The 24,287-nt window shown below is 40.7% G+C and overlaps 1 protein-coding gene across 1 annotated transcript; it reads left to right on the top strand.

Moving 5' to 3' along the window:
• The first annotated feature begins 470 nt into the window (after positions 1-470).
• On the top strand, positions 471-22,252 carry GPR37 (G protein-coupled receptor 37). The gene is made up of 2 exons (XM_027574753.2): positions 471-2,476; positions 20,945-22,252. Exons 1-2 carry the CDS (start codon positions 1,451-1,453, stop codon positions 21,761-21,763), a joined length of 1,845 nt encoding a protein of 614 aa, XP_027430554.1. The 5' UTR covers positions 471-1,450; the 3' UTR covers positions 21,764-22,252.
• The last annotated feature ends 2,035 nt before the right edge of the window (positions 22,253-24,287 follow it).

The following is a 24,287-nucleotide window of genomic DNA, read 5'->3' as shown; positions in this document are numbered from 1 at the left end:
ACTCAGTGTTAAAGGTCTGGTTCATCCTGAACATTTTCACTCGGCGTCCCACTGTCTAACTGCTCATTCTCTACGACTGAAACCTCTGAGCTTCCTTTCTCTCGAGTCTCAGCTCTTGGGAATACCAAAGGAGGTGAGCGGTTCACCTTACTACTCCCTCGGGGCCAAGGCCTGGGCATGCGCACCCGCCGCTGCGGACTGGAAGCGAAAGCACGGGTCTCTGGGACCTGTCAAGCTGGTTCCGACATCTGGGGAATTAACGCGTCCCGCCCATCTCTAGCTCCGCGCCTCCGCCCTTGTTCCCTCTCGGCTTCCAGCTTCTACGAGCGAAAGCCGCTACAAAGGGCTTGAATGAAACGTGTGTGGGTTTAGTGAGTCGTAACCCACAAGGGAATCCAGTCTCCCCACAAACCAGCCTCTCTCGGAGGAGGCAGAAGAGGGGGAGGAGGCAAGGAGCCGAGCGCTGGGTCTCGCCCGCGCGCGCAGCGACTGGAGCGGCGGGGAGAGGCCGGGCCACCTCCCCCTTTCCGGCCATGCACCGCCTTGCCCGCGGCGGTTCCAGGCACCACACTCTCCGCCCGGGTTGCGCCTGCTGTCGCAGCAACAAGCTCCTTCGGCCGCCGGCACCGTCTAGCGAGGAGCAGCGCTCGCCCTCCCCACCCCCACCACCGATTCCCTTGTCCGCGAGGACACGCCGCCCAGCAGCCCGCGCCGCCCCCTGGTCAACTTTGAGCAGGAGGAGAAGCAACTTTGACAGTGGCCGCGGGTTTGGAATCCTGCTTCTCGGCAGCAGTAGCCTCACAAGTCGCTGGGGTTAGGTGGGGCAAGAGTTTCCCGGTGCATCTGCGCGGCGTCTGGCTGTTTGCTACCTGTTTCCAGCGAGCCGGGAGCGGGGTTGTGGCTGCCAGTCATGTGAAGAAGGGCAACTTGTTTTTCTCTCCCTTTAACGACCTCGGTTTACAGCTGGATAAAGCGGTATTGAAAGGGTGTAAAAAGGCAGAGCAACTGTTATCAACTGGATAAAGCGCTATGGGAAGGATGTAAATAGGCAGAGCAACTGTTACCAAGAAGGCAACCGCCCAAAGGCGGGGAGGAACGTGGGGCTTGGTCCGGGCTTCTCCCAGTCGCAACATTAATCAACAGTCAGGTGTTGGTTGCAACTTTTCAAGGTCAGCCACCGGGAGCAGCGATTCCCTCTCTGAACCTTGGGGATACGCAGCGCTCGGGTTGGATTTGGCTGAGAAATGCACGGGAAGCCAAAAGAGGAAGGATTGTAGAGGGGGAGGGTTTGTGACCCAAGACCCATCCCCCAACCTCCCCGTAATCTCCCGTCCCCCACTGCTGGGGCGGGGGTGAGTTGTGACATGTGTCTAACTCTCAGCAGCAACTTAGGCAGCAGGTGTCGGTCCTAACCAGGAGCCGCGGCTGCCGGGTGCGCCCTCACCGAGCCATGCGGGCCCCGGGCGCGCCTCTCGCCCGCACCTTGCGGTTGCTGCTTCTGCTACTGCTCAAGGTTTCTGCCTCTCCTGCCCTCGGGTCCGCTCTTTCGCCCAGGAACGAAACTTGCCTCGGGGAAGACTGTTCACCTGCACTGAGCCAGCGTCGCAGTAGGGACGCGTGGGGACTGGGAGATTCTGCAGGAGACCTTCTGCGAACCCGTGCGCCCAGGGAGGAGGAGCAGGGGGCAGCGGTGCGCGCGGCGTCCTTGTGGGACCGGAGGGCCGCCTGGGGCGGTGACCCAGGTGCGGGAAGAGGGGCGGAGGCGTCGTCCGCAGAACCCTCGGGACTTCCAGCCAGGCCGTCTGGAGCCTGGAGGTGGAAAGGTGCCCGGGGCCTGGAGCCCCTTGGAACTTTGGGGAGAGGGAACCTCCCGGCTGTCCAACTCTTCCTGCAGACCTCAGAGGGGAAAGAGAAGGGTCCCAGAGGCGCTGGCATTTCTGAGCACAGTCAGGAGCAGAGTGTGAGGACAGAACCCGGAGCCAGCGACCTTTATTACTGGCCAAGGAGAGGCGGGAAACTCCAGGGTTCCCACCACGACACCTCACCCAAGATGGTCAATGGACCGTCGGGGCACGAAGGGCGGACGATCGCACCCCCTGGCAGGGCGCTGGCCCAGAATGGGTCCTCAGGCGAAGGGGTCCACGAACGCGGGGGTTCCCGCCGGGGGAACAGCACAAACCGGCGCTTGCGACTAAAGAACCCCTTCTACCCGCTGACCCAGGAGTCATACGGAGCCTATGCAGTCATGTGTTTGTCTGTGGTGATCTTCGGGACTGGCATCATTGGCAACCTGGCGGTAATGTGCATCGTGTGTCACAACTACTACATGCGGAGCATCTCCAATTCCCTCTTGGCCAACCTGGCCTTCTGGGATTTTCTCATCATCTTCTTCTGCCTTCCGCTCGTCATCTTTCACGAGCTGACGAAGAAGTGGCTGCTGGAGGACTTCTCTTGCAAGATTGTGCCCTATATAGAGGTAATGGCTTCCAGGGGGTCTCAAACTACTGGCTTTACCCATTTCTGGGATTTATAGCATCAGAACAGCTGCGCCACGCACGTACCTAGCTGCTGAACCCCTTTACTTTTTTTCTGGGTCCCTCCTCCATTTCTCATGTCAATCATTGAGAAAGAGAGAGAGGCAGCTTTGTTCCCTCACCTTCAAACTCATCTGCTCCTGGATTGTGAAATAATTATGATCTCATCATGTATAGAATTGTTTACATTTTAAATTTATCTCGCTGAATATGGCATTTATATATATTTCTGATGTGGCACCTATCAGAGATTCTAGGGTTAATAAATAGCCAGTCTGTGGATGTCATTACCAGAACTCAGCAACAACAACAAAAAAAACATCTATTGTTTATTGAGTAGTACTCCAACATGATTTTTCCCCATGAGGATTATTGAATTTTTCTTAAAGATCAAAATGGAAATACTGTTTTATTTGACAAAGGAAATCTGCCTTTGTCAGTTGGCTTCATGATGTATTAATAACCTCCCAAATTAGTTTAAGTGTCCTTTGGCTGTCTGCCATGCCATCCCATCTAAATTATATGTCATTTCTTATTTCTCTTCTTTTCCTTCTCAATTTCTTAACAGTTTTATTTATTTTGTATGAATGAGCTTAGGCAAAAATAACACTTTGGCCATCCTGGCACAGAATTCATATATATGTATATGTGTGTGTGTGTGTGTGTGTGTGTGTATAAATATATATATATATAAAGTGTATATATATACATACTATATATACTAAGTATATAATATATACTTGTCATTTGTTAGTATATAATGGATTGACTATTTTAAGGCATTGACTAAGACTAGAAAAATTTCTTAAGAAAAAGGGGGCATATAATAGTTTACAAACTTTGGAAAAAAAAATATTGCTGAGTAAAATTTTATTGTTTCATCTTACAGCTAGTGTCCTGAACCGTTATTATGGTAGTTGGAATTTGCTCTTTAAATGGCCTCTGTTTAAACACCAGCTCTTGGAAGGAGCCCAACTGCTTTGTAGCCAGTTGTGTTTTTAGCCAGCTGGCCCTTGATTTCCTCCATTCAAACTGCCCATTTCATTTACGGAAGCAGAAGGGAAACTGTAAATATTCCAGAGCCCCTGATCCTGTCTGGCACCAGAGCCAATGACACTATGTTCAACATTGTTCCAGGGCCTAAAGCTAGGGGATAAGTAAACAGAAAACAGTACCTACTTAGAAGAACCAAGGGAAGAGACGGTAAATAAGACCCTCTGTTATCCTGGCAGGGATCAGATGCAGAATCATTCCATGCTGGTTAAATCAGCTGTTGCTACTTTACCAAGGCCTAGGGTTTCTCTTGTTGCCAGGTGCCAAGTAGCTCTGAAATATCTAATTTATTTGGTAGACAGTTCATTTTTGAATTGCAGGGGAGGTAGTATGTAAGAGAAATGTGTCTATCAGTTGCCTTTTCAAGGTCAAGATTTATGATTTCTCTGTTGGAATAATGCAGAGGAAATTGACATATGCAAGAATGAGACAAAAGTAAACTATAAAGTGAACAGGAAAATTACCCCTAGTAACAGAGAAGTGTATTGGCTTGTCTAAAATGTACTGGGCATGATGAAGCCTTTATACATTAGAAGAAAAAACAATATAAAGAGAACAAAAAAAAAAAAAGAAAGAAAGAAACTGGGGAAAGAAGAAAAAAAGAAGTTACCCAGTTCTTAAAAAAAAAACTTTAAAAGAAAGGCATCCCATCCAAATTCAGAAAAGAATATAAAAACTTTCATTAGTTTATGAGACCTATGAGTTTTGAGTGATGGTATTTATCATGTATGTCTTTTCTAACGCTGAGGATTTTTTTTTAAATGTATGTTTTCTTTTTTATTTCATTTTTAAATTTAATTCTCTGCTCCTTAAGAATATTTTTTACCTTTTTTATTATTAAAACAACTATTGTTATTTTTTTCTCTCTGTATTCCCCCCTTCTTTATAGACCTATTTTTTTTTTTTTTTTTAGTTATTAGTACTAGGCCTTATTTTCCCCAGAGAAGCAAAGGTTAGAAAAAAAAATTTACTCATTTTTTTCTTTAAAAATTAGACTGTGATATACATTTTTACTGTTAAAGTAATGAATGAAAATCTTAAGTTTCTTAAGTAGTGTTTCTACATTCCTATCCTATTCTGAAATAATTTTATAATTCGTTAGTATGCTTTGTGAAAATAATTATTGGATAGTAGTTATCAGCTCTATAATTTCTGATGACGAGAACAGGAAATACAGTCCAAATTTCAAAATAAAACATTTCTGCCTCTAGGAGGCACTATTATTTTCACAGAAGTAAGAGAGATTGAGTGCCTGTTTTATGTCAGGTTCCCGAAAGAACAGACCCAAATGTGGAGATTTGCTTTGCAGGAAGTTTACTGGGGAATGCTCTCAGGTTCAACACCTAGTAGGGAATGAAGGAGGCAGGATTGGGCAGAGGGAGAAGTTGAACTGTGATCCAGATGCCGGAGACCTTGGCTGACACCACAGGAGCTCCCGGGCTGGAGGGCCTTGCCTGGTGTCCTGAATGAGGCAAGATAGCCCAGACGTTTGTTTCCTAAGGGACCAGTCACTGGATGGAAGTTGCTCCCAGGAAGCGGGGACATAACCTCGATCTGGGTGGATCTCTCTGAAGGGCAATTCCTAGAGGGGGATGCAGCTGAGAGCCACCAACCACCAGTACTGGGGGGAATCAGCCCTGCATACCTGAAGGAATTTTGTGGGGAGGCAATCTGGGTGGGGAGCCATAGCCTGCACCACAGCAGCTTTTGAATTATCAGGATAAATTAGAACCAGATGGCACTCTGATCCAACCCCCTGACTTTAAAGATGAAACATGAGGCCCAGAGAGGAGAAATATCATCCTAAGCATATATACCTCGTCTGTGGCAGCCAGACTCCTCATCTCAAGTTTGCTTATTAGACAAACATCTACGAGGCAAGAATGTCCAATGGGTGTTTCCTTTTTATGTCTCCTCCTTGGCATCTTTTATTTTTTTTTTAAAGATTCTATTTATTTGACAAGAGAGGTAGAGAGCACAAGTAGGCAGAGCAGCAGGCAGAGGGAGAGGGAGAAGCAGGCTCCCTGCTGAGCAGGGAGCCTGATGCAGAACTCTGTCCCAGGACTCTGGGATCATGATCTGACCTGAAGGCAGACGCTTAACCGACTGAGCCACCCAGGCGCCCCTCGCATCTTTTAAAAAAGATTTTTCTATCCAATGGGTAGGTAAAAATTAACCCAGTTAACATCATTTGCTATATGATGAAATTTATAGCTTTTTATATTAAATTTCATCTTCTCATAAATTAACAGTAAGTTCCAGAGTTGGTAGCTCATTAAATTTTTAAAAACTGCAATCATCTGAGTCATTTGCACTTTTTAATGTGTCAAAGATGATTATTTTAGTGAACAAATTAAGCTATGTAGGTTACATTTTTATATTCTTAAAAATCACAAAGTGTTTTAGACTGGTAAAAGACACTGTAAATAAGTAGATTTGTTTAAACTTTCTCAAAAATCTTCCCCCTATGATTCGATATCTGTATAATTGTAAAATGATCACTATAATAACTCTGGTTAGTATCTGTCACATTACATAGTTACAACATATTTTTTCTTATGATGAAAACTTTTCAAATCTACTTCTAAAATCTAAAATTCTTTCTTAAAAACTTCCAAATATGCATTACAGTATTATTAACTATAGTCACCATGTTGTACATTACATCCCCATGACTTATTTTATAACTGGAAGCTTGTATCTTTTGATACCCTTCAAGAACCCCCAGCTTCTAGCAACTACCAATCTCTCCTCTGTATCTATGAGCTTAGTTTTTTTGTTTTAGGTTTTTTGTTGTGTGTATATGTGATTTTGTTGTTGTTGTTTTTAGATTCCACATATAAGTAAGATCATGTGGTGTATGTCTTTCCTGTCTGATTTATTTCATCTAGCAAAATGCCTGGAGGTCCATCTATGTTGTTACAAGTGGCAAGATTTCATTCTTTTTTATGGCTGAATAATATTCCAGTGTATGTATATGTATGTATATTCCAGTGTATGTATATGTATTTTTATGGCTGAATAATATTCCAGTGTATGTATATGTGTGGCACATATGCCAGTGTATGTAAATGTGGTATATATATATATATATATATATATATATATATATATATATACCACATTTTTTTCATCCATTCATTCATCCATCAGTAGACACTTGGGTTGTTTCCTTGGCTATCACAAATCATGCTGCAATGAACATAGGGTTGCATATATCTTTTCAAGTTAGTGTTTTCATGTTTGTCAGATAAATACCCAAAAGTGGAATTGCTAGATCATATGATAATTTTATTTTTAATTTTTTTAAGATTTTATTTATTTATTTGACAGAGAGAGAGAGAGCACAAGCAGGGGGAGCAGTAGAGGGAGAGGGAGAAGCAGGCTCTCTGCTGAACCGGGAGCCCAGTGTGAGGCAGGATCCCAGGAGCCTGGGATCATGAGCTGAGCCAAAGGCAGATGCTTAACTGACTGAGCCACCCAGACACCCCTTTAAATTTTGAGTAATTTCCATTCCACTTTCCATAATAGCTACACCACAGTTAATTTTATTAATCTTCAGAAATTTTCTCAATTTTCTCTCCTATCTTCCCCCTCTGCCTTCTTTTCTTCTTCTACCATAGTTCTTTTTTTTTTTCCTACAACTTGAGTATTAGCATAATCTTAAGGAGATAGTGGAATTTGGGGAGAGTTGGGTTTGTGTAGAAAAATAGGAGGCGTTTCTTCAGCAGAAATTACATATCTTTGCAATTTACATTCAACTCTTGTTTTATTTCAATTTGTTGGCATAAGGCTTGGGGAGAGTAGCCAGATTCCAGGGTCTGTTGCTAGAAAGTAGTTTTATCATATTTAATGTTGCTATGAGTGGGAATATACTGGGAAATGTTGTAGTTGATAACTTCTCTCTTTCTATTCCAGGATTCTGATGCCTTTGTAGCCTAGTGGTAAGTCCCTTAAGGATCAAGGGCAGATGGAATGGTAGGAAAACGGGATAGGAGAGAAGAGAATCTGAGTGGATGGTGGCCATCCTAACAGACACATCATTTTCAGCTGGTTTATCAGATAGTCACCAGAAAAAACAAACAAACAAACAAACAAACAAAAACACAGAACTATACTCAAAGTGATAGTTGTATATGGAAAGAGAGGGGGTAGGGGAGAGCAAGGGAGAGAGATGGATAGATACGGAGGTCTGGGTGTGGACTGCAATAGGAGATTGGCATAGGAGTTCCCTATCATACTGTTCCTTTAAGGATCTAACAAATGATTAAAGCCAAATAGTGCAGGCACTGAACGTGGCAACTGGAATAGATCTTTGCTTATTACTTGATGAAAGCCAACCAGAGTCAGCGTATCATCTGGTTCAGATCCACTGCTAAATATGTATTTCTGTTCGGACATTAATTGGAAGTTTTGAACGAGGGAGGGGCAGAGGGAGAAGGAGAGAGAGAATCTTAAGCAGGCTCCACACCTAGCACAAAGCCTGAGGCAGGGCTCAATCTCACAACCCTGAGATCATGACCTGAGCCGAAATCAAGAGTCCTATGCTTAACCAACTGAGCCACCCGGGCACTCCTAACTGTATTTTTATTTTACTGGGATACAAGATTCCTGCATCGAGGTGGAGGATGGATAAAGGGAATGCATCTCACCAGGGCCTCTAGCCCAGGGATGATTTGGGAAAGATCTACAATGTTTTGTGATGAAAAGAGCCAGATTCTCCAATGGCTTTAGAAATACTCATTTTAAACTGAGTGAAACAAATGGCTCTTTAATTGCCTTAGACTGTAGTTAGCACTGACAGGTAAGAAAGGAAGGGTCCTGGAAGCTGAAGATGATTTACCATACAGGGATGCGATGCCACAAAGATTTCCTTAGAACCCCTACATTCAAGTAAGAGCACATTTATCATGACAGATGGTAAATTTGCTTGAGTTGTGGATTAGCCATTAGGTATTCTGATGGACTTTTAAGTGGAAACATACAGTTTTATGAGCAATTTGAAAGTCACTAATAATATTCCCAGAGAAAATAAACTCAGTGTATGTGAATGGTGCTCAACAAATATTTTATGACTTCCCATTAATCCCTTTATAATCATTTCCTGCATTCCCATGCAAGTAGAAATATTTAGCTGATGACTTTTGCAGAAAGGATTTAAAAAGTTATAGAGTGAGCTCTTATTTACAATGCCATTTATGAACAGTGTATGGCAAAGTTTACTGAATTTGGGTTCTATATAAGAAATAGAAGTTTTATTTAGCATAATTCCTCCAGTCCCATCCATGTTGATGTAGAAGTTGGGTATTCAGCCTTTCTGATGGCTGAGTAATATTCCATTGTATATATGGACCACATCTTCTTTATCCAATCATCTGTTGAAGGGCATCTCGGCTCTTTCCACAGTTTGCTATTGCAGACATTGCTGCTATGAACATTGGGGTGTATATGGCCCTTCTTTTCACTACATCTGTATCTTTGGGGTAAATACCCAGGAGTGCAATTGCTGGGCCATAGGGTAGCTCTATTTTTAATTTTTCGAGGAACCTCCACACTGTTTTCCAAAGTGGCTGTACCAACTTGCATTCCCACCAACAGTGTAAGAGGGTTCCCCTTTCTCCACAACCTCTCCAACTTTGGTGTTTCTTGCCCTGTCCGTTTTTGCCATTCTACCTGGTGTAAGGGGGTATCCCAATGTGGTTTGATTTGAATTTCCCTGATGGCTAATGATGATGAACGTTTTTTCATGTGTCTGTTAGCCATTTGTATGGCTTCTTCAGAGAAGTGTCTGTTCATGTCTTCTGCCCATTTTTTGACTTGATTATTTGTTTTTTGGGTGTTGAGTTTGAGAAGTTCTTTATAGATCTTGGATACCAGCGCTTTGTCTGTAGTGTCATTTGCAAAAATCTTCTCCCATTCTGTGGGTTGCCTCTTTGTTTTGTTGACTGTTTCCTTTGCTGTGCAGAAGCTTTTTATCTTGATGAAGTCCCAAAAGTTCATTTTTGCTTTTGTTTCACTAGCTTTTGGAGATGTGTCTTGAAAGAAGTTGCTGGGTGGGGCCAATGTCAAAGAGGTTATTGCCTATGTTGTCCTCTAGGATTTTGATGGATTCCTGTCTCACATTGAGGTCTTTCATCCATTTTGAGTTTATCTTTGTGTATGGTTTTAGAGAATGTTCGAGTTTCATTCTTTTGTATGTGACTGTCCAATTTTCCCAGCACAATTTATTGAAGAGACTGTCTTTTTTCCATCGCATATTTTTTCCTGCTTTATCAAAGATTATTTGACCATAGAGTTGAGGGTCCATATCTGGGCTCTCTATTCTGTTCCATTGGTCTATCTGTCTGTTTTTGTGCCAGTACCATGCTGTCTCGGTGATCACTGCTTTGTAATATAGCTTGAAATCGGGCAACATGATGCCCCCAACTTTGTTTTTCTTTTGCAACATTTCCTTGGCGATTCAGGATCTTTTCTGATTCCATGCAAATTTTAGGATTGTTTGTTCCAGCACTTTGAAAAATGTCATTGGAATTTTGATCGGGATGACATTGAAGGTATAGGTTGCTCTGGGTAGTATATGACATTGAAGGTATAGATTGCTCTGGGTAGTATAGTATAGTATAAAAAAATAAATAAATAAACAATGTTTATTCTTCCGATCCATGAGCATGGAATGTCTTTCCATCTTTTTGTGTCTTCTTCAGTTTCTTTCATGAGTGTTCTGTAGTTCCTGGAGTATACATCCTTTACCTCTTTGGTTAGGTTTATTCTGAGGTATCTTATGGTTTTTGGTGCTATTGTAAATGGAATCGTTTCTCTAATTTCTCTCTCTACAGTTGCATGGTTAGTGTATAAGAAAGCAGCTGATTTCTGTGCATTGATTTTGTATCCTGCCACATTACTGAATTGCTGTATGAGTTCTAGTAATTTGGGGGTGGAATCTTTTGGGTTTTCCACATAAAGTATCATGTCATCTGCGAAAAGAGAGAGTTTGACTTCTTCTTTGCCAATTTGAATACCTTTTACTTCTTTTTGTTGTCTGATTGCTGTTGCTAGGACTTCTAGTACTATGCAAAGAAAGCCAATTATCATATGGTTTCACTTATTTGTGGAACATAAGGAACAGCATGGAGGACATTGGGAGAAGGAAGGGAAATATGAAGGGGGGGGATAGGAGGGGGAGATGAACCATGAGAGAGAATGGACTCTGAAAAACAAACTGAGGGTTCTAGAGGAGAGGGGGGTGGGGGGATGGGTTAGCCTGGTGATGGGTATTAAAGAGGGCACGTACTGCACGGAGCACTGGGTGTTATACGCAAACAATGAATCGTGGATCACTACATCAAAAACTAATGATGTATTGTATGGTGATTAACATAACATAATAAAATTAAATTAAAAAAGAAGTTTTATGATATTCAAATGTGAAATTTAAATAATTTCCTTAACTAGTGATTATACTGAGAATGCCATTCTTTTCTAAAGCTTGTCAGTGAAGTACACACAGAAATGGATTTTTCTTTACTTCCCTTCTAGAGATACTTGTTGGCATTCAGCCTGGAAGGATTATATATAAAACAGCAGCACCCAGTAACTGATTAAAGAACAGTTTGAATAATTCATTATTTTCTATAATCCTTTTCCATATATGTGATCATTCATTCATTTATTCACTATCCATTTATTCATCAAACATTTATTGAGCTTTCCTCCTGTATTGGGTATGATAATAGGTGTGGATGGGAGTAGAAGGAGTGGCAGAAAGGGGGGAAGGTTTCCAGAAATGAGTAACATGGATGCATTACTGCTTTTAAAGTAATGTTCTACAGTGTAATGAGCACTATACTAGAGGTTAAAACAAGGTATTATGGAAGGTCAGGAATGGGTCCTGGAATGAGTCAGCTCACAGTTGTACTCACTTAGGACCAAAGATGGACAAATTCAAGTGAAAACTGTGCTCATTCTAATTCTTTTTCTATCATATTCTTATTATTAGTCTTCATAAATTCTATACAGCCTAGATCCCTGGTGAAAAGATACAAATACAAAAATCTTTTAATTCCTGCTTTCTTGTTTTCTCAATCTTTCATGGGATAGGAAGCCCATAAAAATCACTGGCAAGATAATTCGGCAGATAGGACAGCCCTAGAAATTTCATTTGGAACACAGAATTCTAAATTATTATTTAGGATACAATGCCTGGGACAACCGTCTCTGCTTTGGAATTATTAGTCCTTACTAGCCATAAGGAATTAGGCAAATCAATTTTAAAATTTTACTTAAATGATTGGTTCATTTAACAGTGTCATAATAGTACATTAAATTGAGTCCCTTTCTTTTGAAAATCTCAAAAATGTATCTATTATTTAATTTGACCTTAGGGGGCGCCTGGGTGGCTCAGTTGGTTAAGCACCTGCCTTTGGCTCAAGTCCTGATCCCAGGGTCCTGGGATCGAGTCCCGCATTAGGCTCTCTGCTCAGTGGGGAGCCTGCTTCTCCCTCTCTCTCTGCTGCTCCCTCTGCTTGTGCTCTCTCTCTTTCTCTCTGTCAAATAAATAAATAAAATCTTAAAAAAAAATTTGATCGTAGAGAACCCAGGATACAAGCTGAGAAGGGAGATATGTTAGACCCTATTATAGATACCTCAGACCCTGTTATAGAAAGGGAAGCATAAGAATGGACTTTCTCAAAATTGAATTAATCTTTCAAGCACAGAATCAGAGTGAGGACTTATCCTGAGTTCCCAAGGACTACCAAGGTATCTGGTTATATCAACAAAGCATCCTTCAACAGCAAAAAGGAAGCAAGTATGTCTGGAAAAGCAAAATAGATCTGGGTTTATGATTCCCAGGCTGAGTAGGTGGGGGTCTCTCCACCTTGCCTTCTACCCTTACCCTGCATGGACCTTGATAGAATGTTTCCACCTTTACGAGCTCTTTACTAGATTTAACAGTGTCAGGTTGGAAGCGCACGGATCTGTGTCTGGGGTGTGGACTATGTGCAGAAAGGAATGGGCAGGCTGCTCTGCAGTGAGATTTGTCTCTGGCATCGCACTTCTGCTCCCACCCTCTGGGGACCCTCTGGTCCTTTTATTTCCCAAGAATTGACCTGCCAAAGTCCAATAATTAACACAACCTTGTTGCCAACACTAACTCTTAAGTACCCTCATTAAGCGCCGGGCTAGCTCAGTCCGTAGAGCATGAGACTCTTAAGTATCCTCATTAGAATGGTATTCTTTGTGCCCGAGGAGATGATCTCATCTAAAATTTCAAGGTAGACTGGAGAATGGGGTTGCTGCAACCTCAAATATGGGGTCTCTGAAAAGTAGGTATACATACTTTCCATAAAACTTCTTTAAAACACAGGGTATAATCAGTGCAAGGCTTGCTCCTGAGACAGAATACTTCTGGTTTGTGAATTTATGATAGTTTTTAATGTTAGTTGTCAGCACACTTTAATGGTTATAGCATTAACAAGGCCAAGGTCACTGATTTGATCCAGGACTGGAATGAGTCATTTTCATTAGGTCAATGACTATGCTCAGGGCTGCCATTTTTTACTTCCTGCTCATCACTCCCCCTCCGAGGGCCTTTTCTCCTACCTTCATTGTCTTCCCCTTGGTTCATATCTCTCATGTATGGGAAAAGCATCTGTTAATTCATTTACAGCAAGATGTGAGATTTAGAGATACGTGTCTTTTATAGGAGGATTTATGAAGAAAAAGTACTTCCTTAATAGACTACCAAGGGTGGAATTTTGGTTAAGAGCAGAGAAATTTTGCCTTAAAATATTGTTTCTTGGTGTCATTCAAATCATAATTACCCAACCTCAAATGGATGAAGAATGTGTTTTTAGTTTAGGTTTACCATCATGCAAACCAGTGTCATTAAGAACAAAGGAAAACTGCTGAAAATTTATTACCATTCTTTGGAAACTCATCAGAACCCCTAGGTGAACAACAGAAGTTTCAGGATTCTAGGTCACTTTAAGATTCATTAGAAACATTACAATAATACCAACAACTGCTTGGGCTTAGGAAAAATACTAATTATTGAGAATAAATAGATTCCTTAAGATCTGTTGATTCCATCCCTCTTAGGACAAATGATGTTAATCTTGCTGATTGGTATTTTTTATACTAATGAGCATTGACATATTTATAACCAAATTACAATGTTTTAGACAAGTTGTAGTAATTTTTTTTTTTTTTTTTTTTTTTTACTGAGAAAAAAATATACTGTGCAACAGAGGTCATATGTCACAATCGGTAGGAAACTTTATGTCAAGGTCGGACTATAAAAGTAAAGAAAGATTTATAAAATCAACACAAGTTTGGGAGTGCTATGTTAGCTTTTAAATAGTCTCAGTTGTTTTTAAAATAAGGAAGGGAACGTTACCAAGCTTAAGCAAGAGGGAGGAAGGTGGAGAATGAGACTATAATGACAGCTGATGCCTTCAGTGTTTTTCCATGACATTGGGAATCAAGTATAGATGAAATATGTTGGGTATCATTGAAGTAAATGGATATTTGTGATATGTGGGTGTGTCAGATTAAATCTCAGTAATTTTGATAAAGGGAAGAAGACTTCTCTTTGCGGAAGAGCGGCTGTAAATGGCTTTATTTCATTTTAGAGATCCATGCGTGTTTGTAAGGGGTGAGGCAGATCTCTCCCACTCGCTCTGTTTTGGTTTGGAAACACTAATGGAAGTGTGTTACCACCCTAGTATCATGACTTGCATGCATTCTGAAAGGAAGACCTTTTGACAAAGGCCATCTTATTCACAGCAGAGGCTCTGATAAACATGCTCTCCCCACTGGTGATCAAAGAAGTGTCTCTTCCCTGGAGAAGTTGCCCTGAAGTGCTGCAAGGGTAAGGATTATGGAAAATGCAAGAGGAAGCCAAAGGCGTACAAGCTCAAGCCATTTAGAATTTCAAAGGAAACTACCCTGTGCTCCTCCTGCTTTTTTCCTGCCTGATTGTTAGGCCTGTAACCACAGACTTATAATAGATTATCATTCATGGTCTAAATGAATGGGTTTTCTTAACAATAATGCCCTTGTTTTGTGAGTTACTTGTATACAAAGGACAGCACAGAAATAGATGTACTTAAACATCTTTTGAGGTAAAATATAAGTTAGGCTAAAGTACAGTTGTCGTGGCTTTGGTTAGAAATTTCCCTATTTTATAAAAATCAGGGTATTTCACTCACTTCACTGTACTGAAGCATATTGACTCAATTTCATATGAAAGAAATTTTGTTTGGAAGTACATGGGTCTTTTCCCCCCCATCATTGTAATCACTGACTTATATCAGAAAGTTTAGCAAAAGGTACCATTTATTTGATAAGAGTTGTACCTTCATAGCTTACTCTCATTCAAAATGGTTTCTTAGGGGGCACCTGGGTGGCTCCGTCAGTTAAAGCATCCAACTCTTGATTTCGGCTCAGATCATGATCTCAGGGTCATGAGATGCAACCTTGTGTTGGGCTCCGTGCTGGGCATGGAGCCTGCTTGAGATTCTCTCTCTCCCTCTCACTCTGCCCCTCTCCCCACCATCTCTCTCTTTCTCTCTCTCTCTCTCTAAAAAAATAAAAACACAATACTTAAAAAAAAAAAAACAATTTCTTATTTGTCTGTCTGCAGTAAGCTTCTGAGAAATGGAGCAACAACTAAGACAATAGCTCAGGATCTTCCTGCCAGGATCCTTACTGTTTTTCATAAAGCGTCCATGTGTTCTTTGTTCCTATCATTTTGAGTGAACTCGAATTTAATGTAGTACGAAGGGAACATGGCGGTTCCAGTTTTCTCATGGCCTGATGTTTGTACTAAATGAGAACTTGAACAGTGGGAAGAATGCTTTGGCACCTCGGCTGCTGCTTTCCCACCTGAGTCCTCAGGTCTCAACTCTGTGCCTGTCCCCTGCCGTGACACAATGCTGCAGGTCGCTGAGCTGCCAGAAGCCTTACCGCCCTGCACGTGGACTGGGTAGGGGCTGAAGGCGCTGTGCTGTTAGTTCCTCTGGGATACAGAGACGGGCAGAACATTGCTGTATGAAAGCAAGCTTTCAGAGTTGTTTATTTTGATTCCCTTTGTTTGTGCACTTTGATGCCAACCACCCTCAAAACACTCCATATCTCATTTTCCCAAATAGTTAAAAATTTCTGCTGTCAGCTTTCCTCTGATCTCAATTCTCCAAAATTAATAGTCTTGTCCATTAGAAGTGTTTACAGTTCTGCTTTTGTTGATGTTAATTATTTCTCCCATTGCAGTTTAATTAATAGGAGATGGCATCTTACTCATTCCATCTCTCTGGATGTTGCTTCAAAAAAAAAAAAAAAGAAAGAAAGAAACTACCCCGTACCAATTTTACTCCCAAGAGTAAATTTCTTAGTGACGTTGAATTTTAGCAATCAGATATGGTCATTAAATGCAGAAGATCCAGCATTTATGACACAGTTTTATAATTGCATATCATTGCACCATTCATCTTGGTAGAATTTCCAATGAGCTGTAAGTAAACACATATATTTAAAAATTGTGATTGAAATCTTTTCATGTTACCCCAATGTTTAGCAATCTTAATTGCATGGATAGATTTTATGTCAGAGAAAGTGGAAATTAGCCCACCACCCATGAACCAGATGATTTTTAACAATTAATTTCTGAGGTTGATTCTTGACAAATGTTTAAAGCCTTCTATAAATAATTTGGGAAAGTTCTGAGCGGGAGCTTTGTACCTTTCTTTCTCTTTCACATCATAAAATCAAGTGCAGAAGTGAATTTACAGAAACCTATCTGAAGTAATAACACTGCAGGAGGTGGCAGCAGGAGGGAGGAGGTAGCCAGGACTGGCCTTCGGGCGGTTGCTGTTGGCAACTATGTAGTAAGCGCTATCTGCATTTGGGGCAGCGTTTTCCTCCGAGGCCCCAGCTCTTGTGACCTTCCTGCCTCAGCTGGCTCCTAATTGAGGAGAACACGATCAGAGAGAAGTACGATTGGACAACAGGAAGCTGGGTACCTGCAATGTGTGTAGGAACCCTAGGAATCTTCCCTTAATCTGTGATTCGTCAAGAGGACTACAGATCAAATACGTTCTTTCAAACGCATTTGGTGCTCAGTCCGAAAGCTTTTGGGAACACAGCTGAAGAACTAAGCATCTTCAGATAAAGTACAATGTAGAATTCCTGAGCGAAAGTTGGAGCACATGTAAATCTTGCTTAAGGGGCGCCTGGGTGGCTCAGTTGGTTAAGCGTCTGCCTTCGGCTCGGGTCATGATCCCAGGATCCTGGGATCGAGCGCCGCATCGGGCTCCCTGCTCCGCGGGAGGCCTGCTTCTCCCTCTCCCACTCCCCCTGCTGTGTTCCCTCTCTCACTGTGTCTCTTTCTGTCAAAACAATAAATAAAATCTTAAAAAAAAAAAAAAAGATTTAAATCTTGCTTAAAATTTTCCCCGGCTTTTGTTATCATGTGCAATGAAATATACAGAACCTAGAAAACATTTTTTGCTTTTTGAAGCAGCAAACATCTTCTAATTAAAAGTGGATGTGCAGCATGGTTTATAAATATCTAAGGAGAGGCAGTCTAATACACCTGTCTTAATACATGTCCACCCGCATTCATTGGCTCTTCCCTCTCATGAAATGCTTTGTAACAGACTGGGAGGTAGGTATGCAAATGCTAGCTCTTGTGCTAATTGGTCCAGATTTTATTTTTTTTAAAGATTTTATTTTATTTATATATTAGAGAGAGAGAGAGAGAGCAAAAGCAGGGGGAGGGGCAGAGGGAGAAGCAGGATCCCCACTGAGCAGGGAGCCCAGTCTGGGCTGGATCCCAGGACCCTGGGATCATGACCTGAGCTGAAGGCAGACACTTCGCCAACTGAACCACCCAGGCACCCCTGGTCCAGATTTTAAATCTCTGTGTTTAAAATTAAGGAGATTAATTGGGGGGGAAGATGCTATCTCTTGAGTGTTGTGTGTTCTTTGTAAATAATGATCAAAAACTACCAAGAAATGGATGTGCCAAGCCTCTAAGAGATTGCCTCTCATCAGACTCTCTAGTATTTTGTCCATTTTGTCGGTAGAAATGTTACTCATAATTTTAAGAGAATGCACTGCATAAAGCTCTGTAGCTTTGTTATTTGTGGACTGACTCCGGATATATGGGCGACAGGGACACATGCACAAAGATTTACGTTAGTGAAGATGGCACAGAAAGCCTTGCTGAGGATTTGTGTACATTTGATAGTTTGAGGATTCTTTTGTTTTGTTTTACATTCTTATAGAGAAATGAATCAAAATATTTGGAAAATATATAAATGTGAAGTTTCAAAAAGCCATAAAATAAAATACTGCAATTTCTAAATAATACTTTTGATGCAGACTTTTAGAAAATAGCCAGTCCTCAGACTTCCATGCAAAGTGTGGCAATTACTGACATTAAGAAAAGTAATAATCTGATCTTAAGACAGTTGCATAGTGTGGACCTCAATTTTAGAATTATTTTGAATCTCTGGCATAGAGGCAAAATAAATTTCCATTAAGGTGAACAATTTGTTAATTTGAAAGTTAATTTTAAAACAGGGTATGGAGGGTGCCTGGGTGGCTCAGTCAATAAAGCATCTGCCTTTGGCTCAGGTTATTGATCCCGGGGTCCTGGGATCGAGTTCTGCATTGGGCTCCCTGCAGAGCAGGGAGTCTGCTTCTCCCTCTCCCTCTGCCCCTCCTCCCCACTCGTGCGCTCTTTCTCTCTCTCTCTCTCTCTCAAATAAATAAATAAAAATCTTGAAGAAAAAATAAAAAGGTGTATGGAGAGATGCCTTTTTATGACAGTCATATTGGATGGATATTTCTTTTACTGGTATTTATGGGAAACTTTCTGAAGATTTTGTACAAGAATCATGGTTATAAGCTCAACCATGTTGTCTTGATCTGCCCTGATCTAGATTATGAGTCATACTTTTTCTTCAGTTTTGCTTTTCATACACTTAAGCCCTCATTATATCTCATTTTCAGACTGTCTCCACTAAGAGATAATGAGAATAGTCAGGGCATGGATGCGATGTCCTTATTTTCCATAGTGGAACCAGTAGACACTGACTAATGTTTAGCATGTAAAAAAAGGGGAGAGCGTTTGACATTGGAACTCTCATAGAATCCATAAGGCAAGTTGCCATCATTCTGGGAAGAGTGACAGCTTGAATGTAGCAGATAAACAACTAATGTGTTGAGTGTCAAAATTGTTATGACAAATGGTTTTCCTTTTTTCAACACGATCCCTTTGAGTTCTAACAAATTACACAGGAACATTATATATATATATATATGTTCCCTTGCCCCTTTGCCAAAGCATGACTTATAGCTGTGTGCTTCTTAAACATGCCCACTAGCAGAGTGAGTGCACATATCCGAGAGCCTAGGGTACACCCCAAAACATCCTTCCCACCTACAGAGTTTTCGTCTCCTGTTTCATCTTAAACCTCATGAACATTTTACCTTCTATCCTCACGGTCTTTATTTAAATATATAAATAATGACTACATTTATTAGAAATTAAATTATTTCAATTTCCTGTAAATAGTTGAGTAAATTTGATGCTCCCAGATGATTACTGTGTTTATCTTGTGCCTTTGAGAACTACCTTCCCCCTTTTGGTTGACTATGACTTCCTTAAGGGAAATAATTGTTTCTTGTTGTATATCCCCAATATCTAGCAGAGTGCTTGGGCCAGAGTCCATAGCAATAAATGTATGCTTGTGTTGAATACATGTTTGTGTACCCATTAGAGAGTGTGTAGGATGTTTGTGAATATTTTACGGGCTACTGAATGATAGTATGTTTACATTATATTCTCTGTGTGAAAAAAATATGTACATATTTTTGGTTCTTAACCTTTAGTTGTTGATTTATTTAGATGTCAGGACCATATGCATATAAGAGTTTGGATGCAGTGCTCTATGTGGTCAGCATCAAAGGGTTTTCTGATCTGAAATTTTCCTCTGGCTGGTACATCTAGACATTGTTTCTGGCTCCTTTTTGCATGTTTTCATGTTTATTTTTTATATCTCCCATCTTTTGACATTCCTTCAGTATGGTTAAGGTTATAACCTTAAATTTGATAAATGAACTTAATTCATGATAACTGTATTTATTTTACGCCTGCCTGATCCAGTAAGTTGCTTCTTTTGGCAACATAAGTTCATAGTGGTGGATTGTCTCTTGCATATTGTTATTTTTAATTGTGAATCCATGTTCCCTCAAATTTTATCTGTGGATTTCTGAGGCCTGGTTTTAAAGTGCATTCTTCCAGAGAGGTTTTGTGTTTTCTTCTACCAGGTGCCTGGAACAATTTAAAATTGTAATTTGGTTTTTTTCTGAGCCACACGGATGGTGTGTGAATTCTGGCCTTAGGCCAGTGTAAATTTGAGCTCCTGATTAGAATTTGCTCTTCTTTTTTTTATCTCCAGTTCACCTAGATCCAAATCATATAAGGTCGACAAGTTTCTCTTCTATTTCCCTCTGTTTTTCCTCTTTATACCCATGAAGATGTCACTGTTTGGGGAGTTCCCAATTCATAAGAGGATCTTTGACCTAATCCCCACGTACACTGGCTCTAGCTTTGTTTCCTGCCTCTGTGTACTTGGGCACCTGCCCCACCACCTAGCTAAAACCAGCTTGAAACTCTCATCAGGATTGGGAGATGTCCCTAGGGCAAGCATGCAACATGGGCGGGCAGGGGAGGACGTCACTGACCTGTTTGGCATTTATTTTTTCATTGATTTTGACCCCTGGAGAATTTCCCTTTCTTGTTTTCCACAAGTGTATGCATTTGAAAATAATATTAAAATACTTTGCATTTAGGAGAAATTGGAGATCTTTACTCAGTTGTTGGAATTAATAAGCTCTTAAATGTTTGCTATGTGTGAAGCATGCTATTGACCTGCACACTGGAAAACATGACTATCCTTTTCAGGAATGAAAATGGGATATACATTCAACTATCCTTACTCCTTATCTGGATCTTCTGGTGGCCGGCATTTTCGTGGTGACTGAAATTCTTGAGGTGTCTCTGCTCTTTTCTAAAATAAAGTGGTATTGGACTAGCTGATCCTTATGGATCCTTTCAGCTGTAAAATTTTTTGACTCCATGACCCTTGAACCACTGCATTTCTTTATTTTCCTCTCCTATTTTTATCTTATAATAATTCAGCTCAAGTCACCAACCCAGTTACCCATGCCTCATTCCAGGAAATTGTTTTTTTTTTTTTTTTCCTGTTTTGCCGGTCTGTATTTACTGCCTAGTGTTCTGATCTTTTAGAGATCACCCAGAATAAATGTGTTCTGTGTTCCTCCCACAGGTCGCTTCCCTCGGAGTCACTACCTTCACCTTATGTGCTCTGTGTATAGACCGCTTCCGGGCAGCCACCAACGTGCAGATGTACTATGAAATGATCGAGAACTGTTCTTCGACAACTGCCAAGCTTGCTGTTATATGGGTTGGTGCCCTACTGTTGGCGCTTCCGGAAGTAGTTCTCCGCCAGCTGAGCAAGGAGGATCTGGGGTTTAGTGGCCGAGCTCCTGCGGAACGCTGCGTTATCAAGGTCTCCCCAGATTTACCGGACACCATCTATGTTTTAGCCCTTACCTATGACAGTGCAAGACTCTGGTGGTACTTTGGCTGTTACTTCTGTTTGCCCACACTTTTCACCATCACCTGCTCTTTGGTAACTGCAAGGAAAATCCGCAAAGCGGAGAAAGCCTGTACCCGGGGGAATAAACGACAGATTCAGCTAGAAAGCCAGATGAACTGTACAGTAGTGGCTCTGACCATTTTATATGGATTTTGCATTATTCCTGAAAATATCTGCAACATTGTTACTGCCTACATGGCCACAGGGGTTTCTCAGCAGACAATGGACTTGCTTTATATCATCAGCCAGTTCCTTTTGTTCTTTAAGTCCTGTGTCACCCCTGTCCTCCTCTTCTGTCTTTGCAAACCCTTCAGCCGGGCCTTTATGGAGTGCTGTTGCTGTTGCTGTGATGAGTGCATTCAGAAGTCTTCAACGGTGACCAGCGACGACAATGACAACGAATATACCACAGAACTTGAACTCTCACCTTTTAGTACCATACGCCGGGAAATGTCCACGTTTGCTTCTGTGGGAACTCATTGCTGAAGGACAACCTTTTGTTTGGTTAGACTTATTTGATTTTCAGATCCTGTGAAAGTTTTTACTTCATATTTTTCCCTCCTGGGGGAAAAATGCAACAAAAGAGAGAAATATTAACTACTGTAGAACTGATTCTGCAAATTAATATTTGTGCTTTGAAAAAAAGTGTTTATATTTAGTTATTTAAGAAATAGGAAGAGGCCAGTAGTTTTAGGTCATTTTATCTGGTATGGTGCTAATATTTTATTTGAAAAAAGTTACTGCACCTTAATTAATTCCTAACTTTCTTTTAAAAATATAATCAGTGTATCTTGATTATAGCCATGTGATTTTGTAGGTTATTTTATGTTTGTGATTGGAAGTATATTGTATATGGTATCGTGAGATGTTAAGAAGCATTCACAAGGTAGCACCAAATAAATTATACTTTATTCTTTAATGTCATTGTCAATCTACTTTTAACCAAGATTCAATAAATCTTTTAATTGCCTTAAATACACAATTACTGGTTCTACGCACAATTTAAAATCAGCCTTACTGTTTTAAAATTCTATTTTCCTTTAAAGCAGGTAATCACCATGTTATAAAGCAGTTTTCCTAATAGTACTATTTTATATGCATGATTCATATAAAACTATATTGTATGTTCAGACAAAATTGTATTTTTAATATTCAGATACCGATGTAAGATTACTTCCAAATATTTATAAAATATGAATAGACAGCAGAGTTATTATTAATCTCCGAACCATCATGTAGAGCTACAAGTTTTCCCATTACTATATGAACAGAATCAAGGACTAAAACACCCTGTACTTATCTAATTTCCTCTGAACATTGACCTTTGAAGCACTCTGAATTCTAACTTTTCTCCTTTTAAAAAACAAACTTGGTTAAATCTGTGTGACTTAATTTCTTTAAGAGAATGAAAGTACAGTAGTGGAATAATAAAATATATATCTTGATTAGAACACTTGGAATATTCAAATACTACCTTTAAATTGATATTCCATAAGCTTCCAACAAAAAAACTAACCCTCTCCTTTTGAATTATTTGATTCCCCTCAGGAGTTTAAGTTCCAGCACTTGTGTAGGATGCCGGCCTCTAGGGATTTGGGAATGAAAACAAGGCATCATTGTCTTCTTACAGATCCCTGTAATAGATCTCTGGAAAACTTCTTGAGGACGCCTAAACTCAGTTTGGGCTGCTGAGCATATCAACAATTGTGATTCCACAGTGTCTCTCATGATATTTAGTCAACTTTATAAATCATAAAACATTGATTGAGCACATGATGTAGAAAACGCTCTGTGCAATTACCTGTAGTAAATAAAAGTAACGAGAGCTTAGTGTCAGACTTTATAAAACCAGGCAGGAGTGGGGTAAGAAGGCAGGAATAAGAGAAATGTGTAAACAACAGTGGTATAATCTGGGACCTTTTAGGGAGGTGTAATGTCCCACGATGGGTCAGAGAAGAGAGAGAGAAAGCCATCAGAATCGAGATTGTGAAAGGCTGTGTAAGATAACTGGATGGTTAGTCCATTGAGAAGGTTGTTAAAAGGTAGCGTGAGGAGTGGACACTCCAGGAGGAGGGAGCCGATTGAACAAAGGAATAGAGGGAGGACTTATGGGGTATGACTTAAGGATAAATGAATAGTCTATTTTGGCTCCTGTACTCTGTGGGCGTAGTAGGAGGGGAAGAATGAATGGGGGTAAATCGGAGGGGGAGATGAACCATGAGAGACGATGGACTCTGAAAAACAAACTGAGGGTTCTAGAGGGGTGGGGGGTGGGGGGATGGGTTAGCCTGGTGATGGGTATTAAGGAGGCATGTTCTGCCTGGAGCACTGGGTGTTATCCGCAAACAATGAATCATGGAACATTACATCAAAAACTAAGGATGTAATGTATGGTGATTAACATAATAAAAAAAAGAGGCCTCATGCAATATGCTGTTGAAAATGTGCATTGAGACCATACTATAAAAGGGTCGTGTTTTGAAAGATGTTTAGATGGAGTCCTTCAGGAAATGTGGCTTGGTTTTTATGGTTTTTGAGCGTTGGAGAAACATCACTGCAACTCTGCAAAAGGAAGATCAATTTGAAAACAGTTTAAACAGGCTATTGGGGAGAGTCTAAAAGTTGAAAAACCAATTAGGAAGCTATTATAAAGGTTGAACCACAATGAGGGCAGCTGCGACTCAAATTTCTTCTTTTCTTTTATCCTTGACTTTTGACTTTTCAGTAGTTGAAACATATACCTTCTTACTGAATCCTATCTCTGTCAAAGCAGAAACTTTGATAATCCCAGTGAAGTTGTCCCAGGTGTAAAGTGGTTTGTAAGTTTTCTCCATTGACTTGCTCATTGCTTTCTCATAAGAATTCCTGCAGCGTATTTTTTTTCATTGTTACCCTTTTATGCTCTACTTTTCTCTAATCGAGATTCTGTCCCATGTCTTCCCTTCCTCAAAGTTTCCTTAAAAAGGGAAACTCACACCTAAGATTAAGTCTGCTAAAATTTTGATTGACC

This window comes from Zalophus californianus, chromosome 12 (assembly GCF_009762305.2).
Source record: "Zalophus californianus isolate mZalCal1 chromosome 12, mZalCal1.pri.v2, whole genome shotgun sequence".
NCBI lineage: Eukaryota > Metazoa > Chordata > Mammalia > Carnivora > Otariidae > Zalophus > Zalophus californianus.
This window is presented reverse-complemented; position numbering and strand designations above follow the sequence as displayed.

Excerpts from the sequence above, each read along its gene's own strand:
- GPR37 (XM_027574753.2), top strand. The coding sequence starts at position 1,451 with ATGCGGGCCCCGGGCGCGCCTCTCGCCCGCACCTTGCGGTTGCTGCTT. Across the intron at positions 2,477-20,944 it reads AGATTGTGCCCTATATAGAG|GTCGCTTCCCTCGGAGTCAC; the intron begins GTAATGGCTTCC and ends TTCCTCCCACAG.